Here is a 13,538-nt window from a genome sequence, read left to right as displayed (position 1 = left end):
AAGCCCCCCCATCTGTTAATGAAGGAATTCATATCAGTATATATTCAACTGCTTTGGAAATCTCAAAATAGTTGGTAAAAAGCTCTATTTCAAACTGCCAAAATTTAATAAAAAAACAATGGCTACAACAGATACAACTGCAATCATCAAGCCAGTTGACACACTCATTTGTATATACAACCCGCAAAATAACAGAAACCATAGCCAAGAACAGTTGGACCCTTGCGGCTAGCACAATGGAAAAATCGGCCATAAAAGACTTGTGTATCCTTAAACTTCTTTCGTTTGACGTCTGGTTCTTAGATAATTCTTTATGAAAACATATAGGGTAAAAATAAAAATTTCGGAAGTCTTTACTTTAAGAGTATGGTACAATTAATGCCATTATAATATTTTCGATATCTTCGTAAAAAATATCTACAATGAAGCAATCAGCTGGGAATGGACATTTAATTTTGTTCGGCAATGGGCGGATGTAAGAACTATTAGCTTTTAAAAAAAGTCTTATTCTTCTCGTCTTAATCCTCTATTCCTATCTTTTATCAGTAATCGCAAAAACCTTCTGAAACATAGATTCGATTATTCTCGTGAGAACAGAATTATAGACATCAAAAGAGTTTTTTGAATGTTTATTATACGCTATGCTATTCTTAATAACATCACTCAGACTTTAATGCAATATTATGAATGTAGTTTTCTTTATTAGGATTAATAAGACTCCTCTATTGAAAAAAGGCGGCTCAGGTGGTATTTTCATCAATTAATTTTGCTGTTTTAGATGTTAGGGATGGAGAAATCAGTTTTCTAGGACTGAAACGCACAAACACAAAACTAATGATATATTCTGAAATCTAAATAAATTTGTTTTTCATAAGGCTTTGCGTATATAAAATATATTTTTAAATGCAATTTAAAATAATAGATAACGTTATAAAAATTACAATATTTTGTACATTTTATTTTTAATTTTCGAAAGTTCCATGTGGGAATAATGTCATACGTTTCCCCCACTTTGTCCTCTGTGGGAGGAACGCCCACTGGGAAAAAGATAAATCACATCAGTTTTATTCTACAGCATAAATCAGTCCTCATTGCTAGCCTTACCCAATTGTTTTAAGCATGCGCTGTACAACCGGATTTACTTCGATTAATATTGGCTTTCGGGTACGTGGAACCACTTTCGTGCATTATAACAACGTGGATTTAATCATATGAATTTGGGGAAGGGTAATGGATAAAGTATGCGATTCCCGTCAAAGTTGCTATTCCCGATAGAAGTTTTACAGGTATATGGATAATTATATTACCTACACCCAGCGTCCCCTTGTGGATTTACCTGAAATCAATCGGTGAGCACGGCCAGCAAAAATTCAGTTTTGTAATTGATCGAATTCGGAAACTATTATCGGTTGCGGTCGCCTGAGCGCCAAAGGGAAGCGCGCTGAGAGACAGAGCGGGAGGAGAGGGGGGGAGAAAGTAGCTTCAACTACAGCAGCGTCTGACTTCTTTACCGACCTGAAAATCTCATTGGTAGAAAGATCTCGCACTTCACATTCAACAAAGGAGAAAGTTCGTGAGCTGAAAGAGAGGAGTCTCCACAGGCAATTGTGAGCCTTCATGTTGCAGAGGTAATCTTATAAGGGATCCCGGTGATTGTCAGAAGTTCGGAAGATGAATCAATTCTCCGAGGAGATTGGCCTTTCTCTCTGCTGACAAGCATGTACGTAATGCCTTCCACCAGTTGCAAATCGCCTTGTCTGATGGAAATTACTCAAATTTCGGGCGATGTGAACATACGACAAAGGTCGAATACGGCGTGATTACTACAGTAAATTGGCAATGTCCTTAAAATCCCAGTGAAACTACCCCTCCTCCCCTTCTTTTCCTCTGTTAGCAGGCCCACCTCTTTTTTCTTTTTTTTTTTTTTTGTTTTGTTTTTGAAAATTGGTCATCACATAGCAAGAAAAATCATTCGTCTATCCAGCAAACAGAAATAGATAGATGGCACGAAAAAGTAGATTGTAATGCTGCCAATTTATAGGGAAAGAGGGCGGAGTCGGAATTTTCGGATCATTGGGTTAGAAGAAGAAAAGATTAAAAAATAATTAAATAGAAAGCAACTTTTGATACATAATGAGACGACTGTGCGGATAATTTTTCCAGCACTGAAAAATTTGTCAGGTGACAATTAGGAAGCTCTTTTTCAATTCCCACATCGAAATGGTGCAAGTTAACTCACTGATTACAATATCCACCAGCAAAGGTAAGATAGATACCGAGCTCGCCAATTTTGAACAGTCAAAAATTTATTACTGAAAGAAATCTAAAAGATCTTAACATTAATGACATCTGTCAATTGACAATTGTGACCTTTAATGGAAGATAATAATATTAATTAGAAATTTTAATAATTCCCATTAATGAATGCATCGAATATAACACCTATGTGTTATATTAGATACCGAATTGGAAAGAATCACCCCCCCCCACTCCAAAATTTTGATACATAAGTCAATCGAACTTTACACTTTCCCTTTAGAGGAATATTCATCTAAGAAAATCGCATATTTAACAACGCAGTGCAGTCCAACTGTTGAAGGCTGCCTCACGTAATGTGTGGAGCAATAATACTCATAGCAAAGTCCAACTATTCTAGAAATAATGCAACACGACATCTCTGCTGTGCAACAAACAATTAAAGTTATCAACAATACTTTGAAGCATGAGTTGCTATGATACCAATGTTGCACAATTAACTAGATTACTTAAGCTTAACATAAAAATTACTCAATTTCGAATTTGCACGGCTTCTTCGTGAATATTTATAATTTTGGGATTATATAAGAAGATAAGAAGGCACACGTTACCAAATTTCTCCGTGACTTTGTTTAATTAGCTAATTAATTAGGTTTGCTCCTCGCAAAATTAATTCTGTGGCCAGGAATAATTTAGCAAACAAGGATGTTTCCACCTGGAGTAATTACCAGATTTCAGTGGTTGTGGTTGCAGCGGCCGTAATAAGCAGTTTCTTCTGAAAATATTCACTGCTAGCAAGGATGGAAGGGAAAATTCAAGAAGCTGTATTTAGGGGGAATATTTCGAGGCTTTGGATATTTTTTGGCGTATAGTGGAAAATGAGAAATGGTTAAGAAAAGGTCTGTTGAATAAAACTCTGATCAAGCGTCATAAAAAATCTACGATATTTATGGTTATTTATTTGAAAAAATTTTAAAAATCGCAAGTAAAAATTGTATATAGCGGTCAAGATTACTAAGATTATAACTTTATAGAACATTTAATACAGTTCTATAGCTTTATGTTCTCTAAATTCTGCCGTTCAGTTTAATTTCAATTGTATAATATTTATTACTCTTCTCCTATATACTTTTAAATCTCTTTTATTCTCTCTCTATATATATGTGTATCTCTTCACAAGCGAAACCACGTGTCGCTTGTGAAGAGATTTTTTTTTTTTTTTGGTTGATGCTGCATACGCTTGCTTTCTTGCATCACATGCCACTATTATTACTACTACTAAGTTCATAACAATCCACGTGAAACGTGCACGGACTGTTTAAAGCTAACAACAGTGCATTAAAACTATATTTAATCTAAGAATCTAAGAATTTCTTTTTTCCATATAAATAATGTGGGAAAAAAATAATAATTGCCATATTTCTATTTGTCGGATTTTAATGAAATTTGTGATGGTCGACAAATCTTTTTATTTGAAAAAAATATAAAATTTCAATATTTTATTTATCTATTTATTATTATTATTTATTTAAATTTTTTTATTATTAATATTTATTTATTTTTATTATTTTTTTTTTTTTTGCAGAACGCATGTATAACTCTTTACCAAATCCGTTTTGTTTCAGGTCAAGAAGCCCCTCTGAACCACCTGTCCGTCCAGGGTCTGATACCGCCGACAGAGTACTTCATGACTTACGAGGGTTCGCTAACGGTGCCAGCCTGTCAAGAGACTGTCACGTGGATTGTGATGAACAGACCAATCTACATCACCAAACAGCAGGCAGGTGAAGGGGTGTTGCTGCTTTGTCACACTTTAACCTTTCATTAATGTGATGTACATAGGTTCCGTGCATAGGTCAAGGTACACACTGAACTCACGTCTCCGTGTAAACAGAGGTAGCTCTGATGAACGTCCAATACGGCACATTATGGAAGTGATGCGAAGAGATATTGGTGTACCCCCAATGCCAGACACCGCTAAGAAAGTAGTGCCAGATGCGTTATTTCTATAATATTGTGTTAATATTGTAAAAGCCCGAAATCCGGTAAATCCTAAGTTTTACGAACCTGCCTGGGTAAAAGTCCGAAATTGACCTTTACCAAATCGATTTGGTGAAAGTCTGAAATATCAACACGTTTCGCACTATTACAACTTCGATACACCAATTCCTATCATTCAACAGTTCGCGTTGTCAAAGCCGTTTGATATTGGCGCTCCGAATATAGTGAATATGTTATCCAGGCAACCTTCCGGGAATAGGAGATAACACTTCTCCTACGCCTTTGTTTGAAAATCGGAAAAGCGAATGAAGCTACCTAGGTAACATATTCACAGTATTCCGAATACGAGACACAATAGTCCGAAAACGCATCACTATGCTTTTGAAAGGTTTATAGCCTGAGTGTGGAGGGTTTGGTAGCATATTACTTTTCAACATAGTCCCCTTTAGAGTCAATGGACTTTTGCCACCGATGTTGCAATGAGTTAATTCCAACTGCGAAGAATGTTTTCTCTTGGACCTCCAGGAATGCATACATTGTAGCAATGACATCACTGTCGGTGGGAAAATGGACGCCTGCCAGGTATTTTTTAAATAAGGAAATAAGTGAAAGTCCAATGGCACCAAATCTGATGAATATGTGGAACCGTCCAAGATTTAAAAGCCGCACTCAAGCAGTGCAGCCTTGGCAGTGACAGACTTGTGAGCAGGTGTGTTGTCCTTTTCTGAGTTTTGCTTTGATGTTTTCACGCAAACGCCTCACAACGTCTATGTAATACGCTCCTGCGGTTGTCTGGTCTTTCTGAAAGTAATCCACTAGCAACACTCCATCAGCATCCCACAGAATCGATGCTATCACCTTGCCAGCAGAAGGAATACACTTGGATTTCTTTGGAGGGGAAGATGAGATGTGTTTCCACTGTTTGGACTGCTCCTTTGTCCCTGGCTGAAAATGATGGACCCGCGTCTCACCATGATCATAAACGGTGCAAGGAAATTTGTCAGATCTGCTTGAAAACGATGTAAATGTTCGCTTGATTTGACAACTCTTGTGCGTTTTTGATCTGCTATCAACAACCTTTGGGACTCATCATGCTGACACCATTTTCATAGGGTCTGTTATTATGTGGTACACACGTTCAGCTGAGATATTCAAGATGCTGGCAATGTATCGGTCACTCGTCGATCACTCATCACCAGATCATGCACACTGTCAAACAACTTCTGGAGTGATAGATATTGCAGGTCTTTCACAGCGTGGATCATATTTCAGGCTCTTCCTCCCTCGTTGAAACTCTACTGTTCACTTCTTAACCACGGAATAGGAAGGGACATCCTCAACCGATGTTGTAACCATATCCTCATGAATTGCCTTTGGCATTAATCCTTTTTTCTCAAATATCAGATGACTGATTTTATTCGTCTTTCTACATTCACAAACTTTATTGCCTTCAGGACCTGTAATCAAAAAAAGACATTATTGAAACTGCATGAAACTTGGTGGGTTCTATTTGAAGTGTTATACATTAAGTAGGGAAATTTTTAAACCTGTATCTTTAACCTTTCATACACAAGCCACGAACTTTTCAAACCTCCCTTGTAAAGTGAATAAGGCATTCAATCATATCTGTTTATGGTTTGTGTTTCTATAATTTCTGTGTTTCTATTACCACAATAGAATTTGTGAAGAAAATTTGCCTAAAAAAACATAATAAAATGAATAACTATTCCTTGTGAATTGTTGTCTTTTAAATGTAATGATTTACCAGAGTGGTAAAAGTCGGAAATATAGTGAAAAGTGTTGATATTTCGGGATTTTAAAGGTCTTGAAAATAAGGCCTTGAAAATAAGGCCTCGTAAAAATAAGGTCTTGAAAAGACCTTATTTTTACGAACAGGACTTACAAAACGCAGAAAAGATGGCCTTTGGATCTCTTTGTTACGGAAATTTTGAAACTGCCAAAGATTTTTACTTGAATGCTTTTATTTCCGCATGTTTCCTTAGGTTTTATTATTATTTTTTATTTATTTTTTTTCATTAATAGTTCTATTTATAAAGTCAATCCGTTCGGAATCAATCAGGCAGACTGTCAACGAACCTGCCCGTGTAATTCACTACGCCGTTTCGCCGGCGGATTTTTTCATTACTCCGTATTCCAGTTTATTGGATTATCGCCGAGCACGTGCATTCTGTTTGGGATATTACTGAGCAAACACAGGTGATTAGAACTGACATTTAATAACTGGAAAGTGGGATACACGTTGCTTGTTGCTAGTCAAGGCTTTTTTTTTTTTTTTTTTTTTTTTCTTCCTTTGCTCAAGTTACGCTTTCGAAAAACTGCGAAAGCCACTTACATATGATCGATTACTTGCAGAAAGAAATGGAATGCCTGATAAAAAATAAAATAAATAAATATACATACTAACTCTTGTCGAAATAGCGACAGTAATAAATATTCTCGAAAAAAAAGTCATATCATCATTTGACCTGTCAAAAACTGAGCAAATATCAAAAGATGGACAAATAGATTAGGGTTGCCTAAATTGTTCCACTTTATTTGCAGAAAAGAGTGTTTTCAAAATTCAAATATTTTAACATAAAGTTTTTCTCCGAGAATGTAATGTAAATATTGTATTGATAAATATGTTGATCATTTTAATACTCCGAATGGATAGACGTACATTAATTTTAATTTTCGTCGCTGAGGTCTGCCACTGCTCTCTCCTTTTCGAACGTCTCCATTGAAGTAAAGGATTGCGCTCCACTTCTGCTATGGAAGAACCACTCGAAGAAGCATTTCTGGGGACCATTTCTCGATAAGATTTTGAGATTGGTTGCAGCTTTTTGAACTTCCTCATCAGAGTCAAAATGCAGTTCTTTCAGCGCAATCTTCAATCTTTCTGCGCCCACTGACTGGATAACATTTTGAGCAATAGACGTAGTGTGAAATGCCATATAAGAATGGCAATCTGTTGCTCAGTTGAAGTGTGATTCTCCTGACTTTATCCAAAATCTCTTGAGGCTTTGCAATTTTCTTTGGAGTGGTAGAAGTCCTCAGCTGTCCGAGCCGCGAGTCGTCAGCCACAGATTCTCGACTTTTTGCACCTGTGTCACTGAAAATTTGCAGTTTTCTTCAAACACTTGTCTCCATAAAGCTCTGACATTTCTCTCATATTCTCCGTAACATTTACGTCGAACAGAACATCAAGTTAAAAAACTTTGCTCAGTCTTCAGATCTTCGATTATGCAGCTCACAAAACGGTTCCCACTAACAGTACGTAATTTAGTCACTTTGAAACTACCACACAACATACCAGGACTTGCAAGTGTGTCAGTGTATTCTTGGACATACCCTCTCCTGCCATCCACTAGCAGTTCGCAGAAACTTCAGTGATCGTACGGAGGCGCTGTCACTCAGCGAATTAAATGATCAGGCTGTGCATATGAAATATGTGAACAGATCATTAAATAATTAAAATTTTGTGTCTGTCGTTGTAGAAAAGATCGACCAAACTACTTTTGAAAGATGTCGTTTATGTGTGTGCATTACTGTATTATGTGTGTGCATTACTGTATGTGTGTGCATCACTATGAGGTAGCTGTTTAAATTCCGGTCCGTATTTTGTTTGAAAATAATAACGCGGCTGTGTCTACAGGAAATGAATTTCTTAACACCACAACCAAATCAACTTAAATAAATAAGCATATTTAAAACTTTGCTAAGAGATTGCGCCCATTGAATATGTAGCCTAAATTAGGGACGAGCAGAATACAAATTACGCATGTCTATCTATATGAAACCACAAGATATTTCACTGTTAAGGGTATCATAAAACTCATGTAGGTACGTAAGCTTGCTGGAAATGCTAATGAGATCATCAATAGATTCTGAAACGATTTCCCTTCCCCTCGATTGGAAAAGCGACATTGTTCCTGCAATCCACAAGAAAGGTGCGAAAGAAGTAATGGGAACCTACACATCAGTGAGTTTAATTTCAGTAGTCGGTAACATCATGGAGTCTAGGTTAAGGATACGATATATGACCATCTCAATAGAAATGGTAACCTTAATGAATCACAGCATGGGGACTGAGCAATGTTTAATTATTATGACGAATTTCCAATCGTCCTTAATGACACAGACAAGGGAGTACAGGGGGAGTTGTCAACATCTGCAGATGATTTGAAGGTAGGAAGAACGGTTAACGCCCAGAACGGGCCTTAAGTCAACCAACCGAAGTCATATTTGCATAAAAATGACTTGGATCGGTTGCACATACGGTCTGAAAAATGGAAAAACTAAAGTTTAGTACTTCTAAAAGAGGTGGAGAGTTTTGTAGAACTTCAAAGCAGGATTGGATAGTCATTTTTAGCGACGAGGAAAATGCGATTGACTTGGAGATTTTTTTTTTTTTTTTTTTGTTACAGATTTAGAAAAAGTTCGCTTTCTTGCATCATTTAGCCTTTAATAATACTAATAGCAATACTTGCATTACGATTAAATATAATAAATATTTAATTAATACATTTTCGTCTCTTTTTTTTTTTTCTTTTCTTTCACAGCTTTATATCCTAAGAAAACTCATGCAAGGGGATGAGAGGAACCCTAAAGCCCCTCTGGGTAACAACTTTCGGCCACCATTACCACTGAATAGACGGGTGATTCGAACGAACATCGATTTCAACAGAGAAGAGGTAAATATATCAGAATGAAAAATATTGTAAATGAAAGATGGAAAAAAGTTAGCCAGGAAGCCCCTAATAAGTAACGTAATCAGTAAAAGCATGATTTCATAACTTATTTAAAAAAAAACAGTCATTGATACTTATTAAAATTGTGGTTTACGAAAGCATGGCGTTAACAATATTCGTCATCATCAATGATGACTCAACAACCATTTCTTCCTATCTCCTACCTTCAGCTTTCCTCCATATTTCCCTATCTTCAGCCTTCCTCATCAACTTGACATATCCATCCTCCTCATCGCACATATCCACCGCCCCATCTTAAGTCATCTATAATCTTTTTTTTTTTTTGGGCCTCCTCTTCACCAAACTTTTCTCTCCATCACATAATCCATTATGAAAAACCTCAAAACTTTCTCACTTTATTGAACAATCTTATCCCTTCTAATCTTTTAATGTCTTTCATTCTCAATGTCCACACTCTGCCCCATGAAGTAGACATGTATGGTATCTTATGTAGGACGGCACCTGAAAAACAAAGCTCTGTAAAAGGCCAGAAATATGAGTAATATTATGTTTGTGCAGTGTGTGTGTGTGTGTGTGTGTGTGTGTGTGTGTGTGTGTGTGTGTGTGTGTGTGTGTGTGTGTGTGTGTGTGTTGAGTTGTTTCTGGCCGTTTTGTCACCAGGCAGGCGATCACCCAGAAAGCTTGCCCAGTGTCCGTCTATAGGAGGTAGGCCACAACTACGCATGTGCCGCGGCCGCCCTCCGAACCCTCTGGTTTACTAGCTCTTACTGCCCTAATATCAAAGCAAAAAAAAAATAAATAAATAATAATAATAATAAATAAAATAAATAATATATGTAATAAAAAAATAAAGAACGAAATAACAATAAATAAAAAAATATATATATGTAAGTAAATGATAAAAACTAAATAATAAAATTCCGCCCACCGGGCAGCCCAAACCCAGGGTACCAGCAAAAATAAATAAGTAAATAAATCAAAATAAAAAATGAAATAAAATAAAATAATAATAATAATAATAATAATAATAATAATAATAAAGAAGTCTGCTCCATGAAGTACCACATTCCATACATCACAGCAATCTTTTCCTTAAACAAAGCTCGTTGATTCTTCCGCCTAACCGGAAGAATCAACGAGCGGCAGAGAAGTTCACATCGCAAAATTATCACAGATTTCCTTAGGCTACTGAAAAATTTCTGAATCCTTCCTCAGAATCTGCCACCAATGCCATAACTTCTGCAAATCTAACACTCTCAATAACGATTTCCCTTCCATCTTCGCCCCATACCATTCTCCATAATCCATACTTTGTCTACTATACATACATTGAGTGATCTCTGAATTATAACCTCCTCATTAAAACCGTGTTGAGCCAACTTTCACACGGATTACAGCCTCTATGCGCCTAGGCATTGACTGCCCTAAATGTCTGAAAACGGTCCGTAGGGATCTGCAACCATGCTGCCTGCAAGTCTTTGCACAGTGTCGGAATAGATGACGGTTGATTTTCCATACGCCTCACTTCCCATTCAAAAACATTCCACAGGTTTTCAACTGGATTGAGGTCAGGAGAATTTGGAGACCAATCAAGATGGGCGATATCTTCAATGTGTTCCTCGAACCACTCGTGCACAGTGCAGGCCCGATGACACGGTGCATTATCGTCTTGGAGGATGCCGTTTCTATCTGGGAAATAATGAAACAGGGCAGGGTGCAGATAGTCTCATAAGAGCTGCTTGTATATTTCATTAGTGAAACGTTAGTTCATAGAACTATGACAAGGGTCATAGTTCTTGTCAGAAAAACATGTTCCATATTAAGCAACTACCGCCACCTGCCTAGATAGTGGACACCATGCATGATGGGTCCATGGACTCGTCTTTCTTGCGCCACACTGTAACCATCGGCGTGTTGTACCAGATAATTGGACTCATCCGACCAGCACAGTAGTTTCCAGTCCTCCAATGTCCAACTAATGTGTTTCTCCATTGACAATGATCAGCAGAGCGGCAAGGATATCTCTTGGGTCGTCTGCTGTGCAACTCCATATATCTGAGTGTGCGGCGCATAGTCTTTTCGAATATTGTTCTTGCATTCCCAACATTGTGTTGCGATGTGAACTGTCGCAGAGTGACCTACCGTTGAGCCCGCAGAACGCGACGGACTTTTCGCTAATCACGAACATTCACCTTGCGTAATTCTTTGCAGTTCAGTCGGTGAGAAGTGGTTTCACACCATTTTACACCATTCTTTGTAAACCTTAACCACAGTGGGCCGTGAGCAACCGACAACATTCTGTTTGCGATATGGAAGCACTCGATGCACGAGCTCCCACAATCATGCCTTCTTGTAATTCCATGATATCTTTACTACGACGACCCATAACTGCTACACTATCACTTGAATGACCAGTTGCAAATTACCACTGCTCTAGCGTAGCCTTAGCATTAATAGTGGCAAATGATGCAAGAAAGCAAGCTTATATAACATCAGCAAAAAAAATTACACCTCTCATTTCACCTATTCATTCCCTCCAAAAGTTCTTCCTTGAATTTAATCAAGCTGTCAACTTCCATAACAACACATGAAAGTTTGTTCCAGCAATCCACCACCAGCTAGTTAAGGGCAAATTCTGCATACCTATTCTGCAAACTTCCTTCCTCAATTTGAATTTGTGCCCACTCATGTGTGTAGTCTGAGCAAGAGGAAGACTCCCATCAACATTGAGCTTGCTCAATCCATTCAAAAGTCTTAAAAACCACAATCAGATCACCTCGCAGGCTCCCAGTTTTCAGACGCTGTAATTACAGAACTGAAGCCTTTTTTGGTAAGGGCACCCCTCCTCCCTTTATTCTGTTCACCAATCGCGTTGCCCTTCTCTGTACTCGTTTCCACATCCTTCCTAAAATGAAGTTTCTAGACCTGTACGCAGTACTCAAGATTTGGCCTGACCACTGCCTTATACAATGGGATAATCACCTCCTTATCCCTGCTAGCAAAATTCCTGTATATCATTGACAAAACCCATTAGTTCTCCTGGCTGCCTGTCTTCATTGCTCAAAGAACTTTATATCCGAATGCACAATCACCTCCGGGTCTTTTTTACTCTCCGCTACCCTGAGTGTTGTACAACACACAGTTGATACTTTACTCTGGGATTACTGCTACCCATATGCAGTACTTTGCATTTGTCAGCCCATCTGCCCAACTCTTCTAGATCCTGTTGCAGTAGCACGCTGACATTGTTGTCATTAACAAACCTTCGTATCATCTGCAAACTTGGACATTAAGCCTGATATACTTCATCGATATCATTGATAAAAATACAAAAGAACAATGGGCCCAACACTGAACTCTGGGGGACTCCATTAATAACATTAATCCACGAAGAGCACTGTCCATTGATTACCACTTTCTGTCTTTCCCACTCACCCATCCCTTTATCCATAGCAGCAACTTGGCCTTAATGCCACACTGCTCCAATTTGTACAGTAGTCGTTTATGCGCAACCATAGCAAAAGCTTTCCTGAAATCCAAGTATATGATATCAAAATTATTTTTTGCGTCCAGTTCCTTTCTGACCATATCATAGTATCCAATTAGACTAGTCAGACAAGATTTCCTCTTAACAAGCTGTTGCAAGAAGCTGTTCGCTAGCTATTCGCCATAGTCCATTTCTGATGGGGTCATAATCCAGTGATCATTCAGTGTATATATTTTAAATAAATTTGGGGAAAGATAACACTCCTCTCTCACACTTCTTTCCATCTCTACACTTTCAGTATTACCGCTACTTACCCTAACTATTATTTTTTGTCGCCAATATAACCTACTGTTCATTCTTCTGAATAATAGATTATCTAATCCTTCAACTCCTTCCTACCCGTTTCAACATATCCAATAATTTACTCCAATCTACCCGACCAAAAATCTCCAAATCCATAAAACTTTTTTTCACTTCTGTCAACATTCTTTTCACGCTTATTGGCTCCCTTGTTCCCTTCCTGAAACCAAATCGTCCTTCTCCCACGTTTTCCTCCATCTTTCTATTTAATTTTTTTAGCATTATCAGCGTAATCCTTAATTTTTTCTAGTTTTGTTTTTAATGAATTTTTAAAATATATATTGTAAGTATTCATTTATTATAATTGTTTCTATTTTATTTCAGGACGCAAAATGCCCGTCAATGTACAGAAATATGCAATATCAGTGTAAGTCTCTCTCTCACTCTCTGAAATTTCAAATCTTAATTAATTTCATTAAGGCCGCCTTAACTCATAGGTGGCATTGCTCTTCAGCCATTATTAGTGAACTCTGGAATGTATAGTGGGATCCAGGTATGACTTCCCACTAATTCAGTTCAACCTATGCAGCCCAGGGTTGAATACGGGATGGTTCCTAATCATTTGTCCGGGCAGTGCACTCTTTCGAATCTCTAACTACCAGTCCTATTTAATTTTTCTTCCCTCGATATTCGTAGCAGACGTAATGCTTACATACACGCATTAAGTCATTTGTCCTTAAGCGCCCTTGGAAGGAGGAACACATTTTCCAAAATGACCACAC

At 37.6% G+C, this 13,538-nt stretch overlaps 1 protein-coding gene across 1 annotated transcript in view; it reads left to right on the top strand.

The window, feature by feature from the left end:
• The window catches only part of LOC150082127 (carbonic anhydrase-related protein 10-like), a 187,667-nt gene extending 174,238 nt beyond the window's left edge, over window positions 1–13,429 (top strand). The window contains exons 7-9 of the mRNA XM_090379997.1: window positions 3,882–4,036; window positions 8,820–8,951; window positions 13,141–13,429. Coding sequence (XP_090236123.1) covers window positions 3,882–4,036; window positions 8,820–8,951; window positions 13,141–13,299 — 446 coding nt within the window. The 3' untranslated portion in view covers window positions 13,300–13,429. The remainder of the gene's footprint in view (window positions 1–3,881; window positions 4,037–8,819; window positions 8,952–13,140) is intronic.
• The last annotated feature ends 109 nt before the right edge of the window (window positions 13,430–13,538 follow it).

The sequence above is a fragment of the Mastigoproctus giganteus genome, chromosome 8, assembly GCF_048544385.1.
Source record: "Mastigoproctus giganteus isolate SK-2022 chromosome 8, ASM4854438v1, whole genome shotgun sequence".
Classification (NCBI taxonomy): Eukaryota; Metazoa; Arthropoda; class Arachnida; order Uropygi; family Thelyphonidae; genus Mastigoproctus; species Mastigoproctus giganteus.
The sequence above is the reverse complement of the archived record's forward strand: the minus strand, read 5'-3'. Positions and strand labels throughout refer to the sequence as shown.